Source organism: Oncorhynchus mykiss, chromosome 10 (genome assembly GCF_057628025.1).
Source record: "Oncorhynchus mykiss isolate SJ-2025 chromosome 10, ASM5762802v1, whole genome shotgun sequence".
Taxonomy (NCBI): domain Eukaryota; kingdom Metazoa; phylum Chordata; class Actinopteri; order Salmoniformes; family Salmonidae; genus Oncorhynchus; species Oncorhynchus mykiss.
This window is the reverse complement of record NC_143031.1, coordinates 47,552,381-47,561,908: the sequence shown is the minus strand read 5'-3', so window position 1 is coordinate 47,561,908 and position 9,528 is coordinate 47,552,381. Positions and strand designations below refer to the sequence as shown.

The window sequence follows — 9,528 nt, the reverse complement described above, 5'->3', positions numbered from 1 at the left end:
AGTAGGCCTACTCGTTTCCACCTGCCATGGTGTTTCGTTAGTCGAAGGAGGTGGTAGCTTTGCTGATGTGATTTGGCACAAGATTGATCCGATTCTTTCGGCATTTATTGTGCACCACTTGGTTTAGCCTTTTGTTTATCCATCTTGAACAACACACTCACTCTCCATCCCAGTCCGACCTGATTCACCTAACTTTTTTGAACGTGATAGCCAATTAGGTGAGGAAGCTAAAGAGGGCTGCCGCCGGCCCCTCTGAGAAATATTGTCTGTCTGACTCATCTACTACCATGTAGATTGGACAACAAACACTTCGCTTGCTACACGTGGAAATGAAAAAGGAAGGTTACTGTCAACATTAAAAATGTTTTTGACGTAGGCTAGGTGTGAGATGACAGGCGCCTGCATTATGGCCGTGGTGGAAAAAAGTACCCAAATGTCATACTTGAGTAAAACTAAAACTAACGATACCTTAATAGAAAATGACTCAAGTAAAAGCAAAAGTCACCCAGTAAAATCCAACTTGAGTAAAAGTCCAGTACTTGGTTTTAAATATACTTACGTATCAAAAGTAAATGTAATTTCTAAAATATACTTAAATATCAAAAGTAAAAGTATAAATAATTTCAAATTCCAAACTCATAGCCAGGGGCACGCTCCAACTCTCAGACATAATTTATAAACGAAGCATGTGTTTAGTGAGTCCGCCAGATCAGAGGCAGTAGGGATGACCTGGGATGTTCTCTCGATAAGTGTGTGAATTAGACCATTTTTGTCTTGCAAAACATTCAAAATGTACTTTTGGGTGTCAGGGAAAATGTTTGGCGTAAAAAGTTTTCTTTAGGAATGTAGTAAAGTAAAAGTTTTCAAAATATAAATGTTAAATTAAAGTATAGATACACCAAAAAACCACCTTAAGTAGTACTTTCAAGTTTTCTTTACTTAAGTACTTTACACCACTGCATTTAGGGGACTGCAGGGTTTTTTTGCTACACCAGTGTCAAGACTCCAATCTTTCCCACACGCTGAACTCTGACGTCACACACACCAATGAAAATGGCCGCGGATTCGTCTGTCAATAGTGAGAATGGTTCTTGCGTTCCTTCCAAGCACATGACCGCTCCAAGTCGTTCCTCTTAAGTAAACAAGTATTTCCTCCGATCACAATGACAAGATGTGAACGTGACACAGGTTGATCCCCTAGTTTCCGACTTGGAATTCCGAGTTGGATGACCATTCAAAACTTGTTGCCCCTCACTCAGTGCTTCTTTTTACTAGAGTTCCCAGTTGTCGTTAACACATTGAAATCAAATGTCGGAGATTTCCAAGTTCTCAGTTGTCATGAACAATGCAGAAATTACTTTGATGAGGAGGATGCTACACCTGAAAACCTTTGGGGGTGAGAGAAGATGGCGGCATTAAACCGGCTCCTGAAAACATGTCATTTTAAACAATTCCTTAATCTGATTGATGAAGTGCTAGTTTGGGGCGGCAGGTAGCGCAGTGGTTAGAGCGTCGGGCCAGTAAACCGGAAGGTTGCCCGGTCGAATCCCCGAGTTTACAAGATACCTTGTTCTGCCCCTGAACAAGGCAGCTAACCAACCCCGGTAGGTCGTCATTATAAGTAACAATTTATTCTTAACTGACTAGTTAAAAAAAACTGAAAACCATCATCCTTGTAGTCTTTTCAAATAGGCTACAACCAGCAGATGGCGCAATTGGTTAAAGCAATATGTTGTGCTGTGATGGACTGAGGAGTGATGCATCCAGAAAGACACTGGGCACGTTCCTTGCTGATGTCTGCCAGATTTCATTACGCATGATAGGTATTTTACGTATCAGCTAACCACACATTATAGGAATCTGTCGGTCGATAGCCAAGTCTCCAACAACCAGATGGTCCGGTTTTCGGGGCAAATATTGAGTGCCTGTGACATACTTTTGCTTTTGGACTTTTACAAGGCGACATTCCATCTTAACTACACATGTACTCATTTTTTCCCCTTCTCGTCAAGACCAGTATGTAGTGAATCTAGTTTCAGTCGATGACGCGGCACGCAACCATTGGTTGATGCATGCAACGTCTGAGCAGGGTAACGCGAACAATGACTTCAGTTAATGGGAAACAGCAGCTCTTTACATCAACGCAGGTACAGGAGTGGTTTACAGTAGACTGGCTGTAAAGCCTACTGGACAATTGCCCGTTGTTTGTATTTAAATGGTATCATCATTGTTTTCGAAATCGATTTTTTTTTTTGGCTTAAACCTATCCATATAATTTTACTGATCTGATGAGACTAAATGAGACAAATTGCAGTTATGGATAAAGACATTTTTGAGAGAAAAAAAAAACCTTCATTTACAGGCCAAAGTGTTTGACCACCAGAGAGTGCTATTCACTTGAATTTTAAACTTGGAAGTGGGGCAATTGTGTAAGCTAGATATTGGCATCTCTGAAGAAAACTGTCGATTTATCTTTTTCTATATGTTAGTGTTTCGTTGGTTAGTTTGGTGTTTGAGAAAGCGATAGAGGGATTATATGGGATTAAGGGGACAAATATGGTCTGAAGAGGACTAGACTTTTATGGGGGGAGGAGCTATTTATTCAGGGGAGGTGGAGTGGTAGAGCTTTTGAAAAATAAGAAAAGAGGAGATAGTTTGCGGAGGAGAAATGTGACAAGTAAAAGCAAAATGTGTAATTGGATTGTTGTAAAAAATAAATAAAACATATTTTTGAATAGCAATCAAATTGTACAATCCAGGCAATAGAAACATGGTTTCCTAACAGCAGCTGGTTTTGATCTCTCTATTTCTGTTCAACAGGATGCTGTTACTTCTTTTCCAGCTAGCTTGGCTGAGCTCTGTTTCCTGACTCCCCCCCCTACCACCACCACCAAGATAATTATTGTGTGTGTCTTACAGAGCGGGAGATAGAGTGAGAGACAGTTCATGGAATGCTGTGATGTCATCAGCTCAGTCCTACACAAAGGCAAGGAGGAGGACACACAAGCACACTCACTCTCCCGAGTAGTTACTCTGCCGTGGAGCGTCTGCACCCCACTGTGAGTACATCCTCCTTAAACAACATCCTTTCTCGCACACGTTCTGCTGAATTCTCTATCACTGACTCACTCACTTCTCTTCTTTTTGTCATTTTTTCCCCCCACCACCAAATGTTGCGTTTAAACCAATCTGTTTCCCAGCAGTGACAGTTCTCAGTCTACCTTTGTCTCCCTCCAAATGTTGATTGTGCTGTTTCCATTGTTTAATATGACCACCATGCCTAGTGAAGTCCTTTCAGCCCCTCTGCTAGAGTAGCGTTCTACTCACGCTGTCTTGGGATGTGGCCCTGCATTTTGGTTACAGCCCAACAACGACCGTGTTAAAATGGAGCAGCCATCTCATGGGAGTTTGGAAGAAGAAGACAAAAAAGAAGGGCGGTTGGAAAGGGGGGTGGGGGGGTTACTGACGGCAGAAAAAATGCCCCATTCCTTTGGAATCTCCTCCCATCCAGGGCCAGACAGTCGCTCTCAGAGCCCTGCCCATGGCTTGGGTGAGGAAGCCAGGGTTTGAACTCTATCATTCGTCTGAAGAAGGGAAAGGAGATCGCTGTGATTTACTATGCATTGAAAAAGAAGGCAATGAGCAGTTGCATCTTAAGAGGAGAAGAGACAAAGGGGAAAAAGTAAGAAAATAAATCAAAAGACAAGGAAGGACAAGTGGCTAGGAGCACTTAACAGCAGCATGATTAGCATACAGCAGGGAGTGCCAGTCATCTACAGTGCTGACAGAGGTTGTGATGTGTAATTTTCCCTGATGCAGATTCACCCAGCCATGGCTGCCTGATGAGGACTGAGGACGACTGACGTGTGTGTGTGGAGGGAGGAGGGAGTGTCAGTGCAGAGGACGTCAGAGGAAGCTGTCTACAGCTTGTGTATGTGACAGAGGAGGCTCGATCTTCTCCTTCTCCTCATGAAGCTTGTTTAGAAGCCAACACGTCTTCAGGAAACTGTCGACCCAAGGAGTCCGGACAGTACCCATCCACACCCTGCTAGACTGGGCAGCCCTTACCACCTTACCCCTCCACCTCCAGCCCGCCGCCACCATGCTGCAGCAGATACTAAAGGACATGTACATCGATCCTGATGTGCTGGAGGCCCTGAGCGAGGACCAGAAGAAGACCTTGTTCCTGAAGATGAGACAGGAGCAGGTGCGGCGTTGGAAGGAACGCGAGGAGAAAGAAGACCATAGACCAAAGCCGAGTACAGGTACTCATTTCATTCCTCCCTACCTCTTCTGCTTGCCTCTCCTGCTACATCTTCACATACAGGGTCTGTGTGACTGGAGGCTGTGTAACTTTTTTTTGTTGCAAAATAAAAGTATCGTTATCTGCTTATGAAATAAGTCTGCAAACACGTTTCTTTGAAACCTACCCATTTGGTCTTTCTAAAGGCGGACACATCGGGCAAGTCTCAGATATGTTGGTGTGTTTTTGTTGTTGCTGTGAATGAACTAATAGGGAGCTGCCTTGTGAAGTTGAGCTGCAAGCATGTGGCTTACCTCTGAGAAACATCCTGTGGTGTGCTTTAGGCTACTGCCAATGTATTCAGTATCAGTCATTTTTTTTCTGTTGTTGGCAGGCCCTCTGTATGTGGGTCTGTGTCCGCCTGCGAGTAGGTTACGCACTTTGTTTCAATGAGATGGCATTACCTGTTTATGTTATGAGTGTCAGCAGGGCTAAGAGAGTAGGTAATGGCTGGAAAGACTACTTGTCTTTTGTTAGATCACTACCTGCAGTTTCTCACCAGTGGTACCATTTAGCATCACAATAGGAACACTGGAGGGTATGTGGAAGTGGCTCGGCCTCATGTAGCATCACCGGGGTGAGAGAAATAGGTCTTCAACTCAGGTTTCTAGTATTTGTATTTGTTATGGATTGCCATTAACTGCTGCCAACGCAGCAGCTACTCTTCCTGGGGTCTAGCAAAATGAAGGCAGTTATACATTGCAATACATCCATAACAGATTTCACAACATATTAAGTGTGTGCCCCCAGGCCTCAACTCTAGTACCACTTATCTATAAAACAAAATCCATGTGTACATGTTTGTGTATAGTGCGTATGTTATCGTGTGTTTGTATGCATGTGTCCATGTTTGTGATGCTTCACAGTCCCCGCTCTTCCATACAGTGTATTTTTATCTGTTTTTTAAATCAAATTTTACTGCTGGCATGAGTTACTTGATGTGTGATAGTTCCATGTAGTCATGGCTCAATGTGGTACTGTGTGGTACTCACATTGTCTGTTCTGGACTTGGGGACTGTGAAGAGACCTCTGGTGTATGTCTTGTGGGGTATGCATGGGTGTCTGAGCTGTGTGCCAGTAGTTTAAACAGACAGCTCGGTGCATTTAACATGTCAATACCTCTCATAAATACAAGTAGTGATGAAGTCAATCTCTCCTCTACTTTGAGCCAGGAGAGATTGACATGCATATCATTAATGTTAGCTCTCTGTGTATATCCAAGGGCCAGCCATGCTGCCCTGTTCTGAGACAATTTCAATTTTCCTAAGTCCCTTTTTGTGGCACCTGACCACACGACTGAACAGTAGTCCAGGTGCGACAAAACTAGGGCCTGTAGGACCTGCCCTGTTGATAGTGCTGTTACTAATGCAGTGCTTGGGGGCCTCCCGGGTGCCACCAGAGACTCTGGGTTCGCGCCCAGGCTCTGTCGTAACCGGCCGCGACCGGGAGGTCCGTGGGGCGACGCACAATTGGCATAGAGTTGTCCGGGTTAGGGAGGGATTGGCCGGTAGAGATATCCTTATCTCATCGCGCACCAGCGACTCCTGTGGTGTGCCGGACGCAGTGCACGCTAACCAAGGTTGCCAGGTGCACGGTGTTTCCTCCGACACATTGGTGCGGCTGGCTTTCGGGTTGGATGCGCGCTGTGTTAAGAAGCAGTGCGGCTTGGTTGGGTTGTGTATCGGAGGACGCATGACTTTCAACCTTCGTCTCCCCTGAGCCCATACGGGAGTTGTAGCGATGAGACAAGATAGTAGCTACTAACAATTGGATACCACGAAATTGGGGAGAAAAAAGGGGGTAAAATGAAAAAAATATTTTAAAAATAATGCAGCGCTTAATTACAGACAGACTTCTCCCCATCCTAGCTACTATTGTATCAATATGTTTGGACCATTTTACAATCCAGGGTTACTCCAAGCAGTTTAGTTCCCTCAACTTGCTTAATTTCCACATTCTTCATTACAAGATTTAGTTAAGGTTCAGGGTTTAGTGAATGATTTGTCCCAAATACAATGCTTTTAGTTGTTCAAATATTTAGGACTAACTTATTCCTTGCCACCCATTCTGACGCTAACTGCAGCTCTTTGTTAAGTGTTGCTGTGGTAGCTGACGTGTATAGTGTTGAGTCATCCGCATACATGAACACACTGGCTTTACTCAAAGCCAGAGGCATGTCGTTAGTAAAGATTGAAAAAAGTAAGGGGCCTAGACAGCTGCCTTGGGGAATTCCTGATTCTACCTGGATTTTGTTGGAGAGGCTTCCATTAAAGAATCCCGTTTGTGTTCTGTTAGACAGGTAACTCTATCCACAATATAGCAGGGAGTGTAAAGCCATAACACAGAAATTTTTCCAGTAACAGACTATGATCTATAATGTCAAAAGCTGCACTGAAGTCTAGCAAAACAGCCCCCACAATCTTTTTATCATTAATTTCTCTCAGGTAATTAATTATAAGTCATTTGTGTAAGTGCTGTGCTTGTTGAATGTCCTTCCATATAAGCATAATGAAAGTCTGTTGTCAATTTGTTTACTGAAAAATAGCATTGTATCTGGTCAAACACAATTTTTTCCAAAAGTTTACTAAGGGTTGATAACAGGCTGATTGGTCGAGCCAGTTAAGGTCGTTTTACTGTTCTTAGGTAGGGGAATAACTTTTGCTTCCCTCCAGGCCTGAGGGCACACACTTTTTAGTAGGCTTAAATTGAAGATATGGCAAATAGGAGTGGCAATATCATACGCTATTAGCCTCAGTAATATTCCATCCAGGTTGTCAGTCCCCGGTGTCTTGTCATTGTTGATAGACAATAGTTTTTTCATCTCTTCCATACTTACTTTACGGAAATAAAAATTACAATGCTTGTCTTTCATAATTTGGTCAGATATACTTGGATGTGTAGTGTCAGCGTTTGTTGCTGGCATGTCATGCCTAAGTTTGGTAATCTTGCAAATTAAAACATCATTCAAGTGGTTGGCAATATCAGTGGGTTTTGTGATGAATGAGCCATCGGATTCAATAAATGATGGAGCGGTATTCATCTTTTCCCAAAATGTCATTTAAGTTGCTCCAAAGATTTTTACTATTATTCTTTGTCGTTTATCTTTGTTTCATAGTGTAGTAGTTTCTTCTTTTTAAATTCAATTTAGTCACATGATTTCTCAATTAGCCAGACCTATTTGACATCTCTTTTGCCTCATCCATCCAACCATAACATTTTACAATTCCTCATAAATCCATGGGGATTTAAAATTTTTTACAGTCATTTTCTTAATGGCTGCGTTCTTATTAGTAACTGCGATAAGCAATTTCATAAATTTGTGAAGTGCAGCGTCTGATTGCTTGTCATTACACACCACGGACCAACAAATATTCTTCACATCACGACAACACTTTTAATCAATACAATCACTGCAACACTTTTATCCACAATGTTAGGCTCAGCCTTTGGAACTTTGGTTTTCCTAGCTGTGGCTACTATATTGTGATCACTACATTGGATGGATCTGGATACTGCTTTCAAACAAATTTCTGCAGCATTATTCAATATATGATCAATACATGTTGATGATTTCATTACTGTACTGTTTGTAACTACCCTGGTAGATTGATAACCGAAACCAGGTTGCAGGCACTTGTTACAGTTTGAAGCTTTCTCTTGAGTGGGCAGCCTGATGAAAGCAAGTCAATATTTAAATCTCCCAGAAAGTGTGCCTCTATTGATATCACATATATTATCAAGCATTTCACACACCTTATCCAGATACTGACTGTTAGCACTTGATGGTCTATAGCAGGTTCCCACAAGGCTTTAGGTGAGGCAGATGAACCTGTAGTCATATTACTTCAACAGTATTTAACATGAGATCCTATCTAAGCTTTACAGGAATGTGGTTCTGAATATAAACAGCCACACCTCCACCTTTGGCATTTCTGTCTTAATTGTAGATCTTATTGCTACCACTGTATTATCTAAGTGAGTTTCAGAGATTGTCAGAATATGAATGTCATCTGTTACTAGCAAATTATTGATTTTGTGAACCTTGTTTCTTAAGCTACATACAGTGGGGCAAAAAAGTATTTAGTCAGCCAACAATTGTGCAAGTTCTCCCACTTAAAAAGATGTGAGAGGCCTGTATTTTTCATCATAGGTACACTTCAACTATGACAGACAAAATTAGAAAAAAAATCCAGAAAATCACATTGTAGGATTTTTTATGAATTTATTTGCAAATTATGATGGAAAATAAGTATTTGGTCAATAACAAAAGTTTATCAATACTTTGTTATATACCCTTTGTTGGCAATGACAGAGGTCAAACGTTTTCTGTAAGTCTTCACAAGGTTTTCATACACTGTTGCTGGTATTTTGGCCCATTCCTCCATGCAGATCTCCTCTAGAGCAGTGATGTTTTGGGGCTGTTGCTGGGCAACATGGACTTTCAACTCCCTCCAAAGATTTTCTATGGGGTTGAGATCTGGAGACTGGCTAGGCCACTCCAGGACCTTGAAATGCTTCTTACGAAGCCACTCCTTCGTTGCCCGGGCGGTGTGTTTGGGATCATTGTCATGCTGAAAGACCCAGCCACGTTTCATCTTCAATGCCCTTGCTGATGGAAGCAGGTTTTCACTCAAAAGCTCACGATACATGGCCCAATTCATTCTTTCCTTTACACGGATCAGTCGTCCTGGTCCCTTTGCAGAAAAACAGCCCCAAAGCATGATGTTTCCACCCCATGCTTCACAGTAGGTATGGTGTTCTTTGGCTGCAACTCAGCATTTTTTGTCCTCCAAACACGACAAGTTGAGTTTTTACCAAAAAGTTATATTTTGGTTTCATCTGACCATATGACATTCTCCCAATTTTCTTCTGGATCATCCAAATGCTCTCTAGCAAACTTCAGACTGGCCTGGACATGTACTGGCTTAAGCAGGTTGACACGTCTGGCACTGCATGATTTGAGTCCCTGGTGGCGTAGTGTGTTACTGATGGTAGGCTTTGTTACTTTGGTCCCAGCTCACTGCAGGTCATTCACTAGGTCCCCCCGTGTGGTTCTGGGATTTTTGCTCACCGTTCTTGTGATCATTTTGACCCCACTGGGTGAGATCTTGCGTGGAGCCCCAGATCGAGGGAGATTATCAGTGGTCTTGTATGTCTTCCATTTCCTAATAATTGCTCCCACAGTTGATTTCTTCAAACCAAGCTGCTTACCTATTGCAGATTCA

At 42.5% G+C, this 9,528-nt stretch overlaps 1 protein-coding gene across 4 annotated transcripts in view; it reads left to right on the top strand.

Moving 5' to 3' along the window:
• The first annotated feature begins 1,039 nt into the window (after positions 1–1,039).
• LOC110534118 (uncharacterized) overlaps positions 1,040–9,528 on the top strand; it is a 31,743-nt gene continuing 23,254 nt past the window's right edge. The window contains exons 1-3 of one of the 4 annotated variants that reach the window (XM_036990524.2): positions 1,040–1,604; positions 2,920–3,059; positions 3,820–4,265. In XM_036990524.2, the coding sequence (XP_036846419.1) occupies positions 4,103–4,265 (163 nt within the window). In that variant the 5' untranslated portion in view covers positions 1,040–1,604; positions 2,920–3,059; positions 3,820–4,102. Of the gene's footprint in view, positions 1,605–1,749; positions 2,148–2,431; positions 2,678–2,919; positions 3,683–3,819; positions 4,266–9,528 lie in introns of those variants that run through there. The other 3 variants (XM_036990526.2, XM_036990525.2, XM_036990527.2) reach the window with 3 other exon arrangements.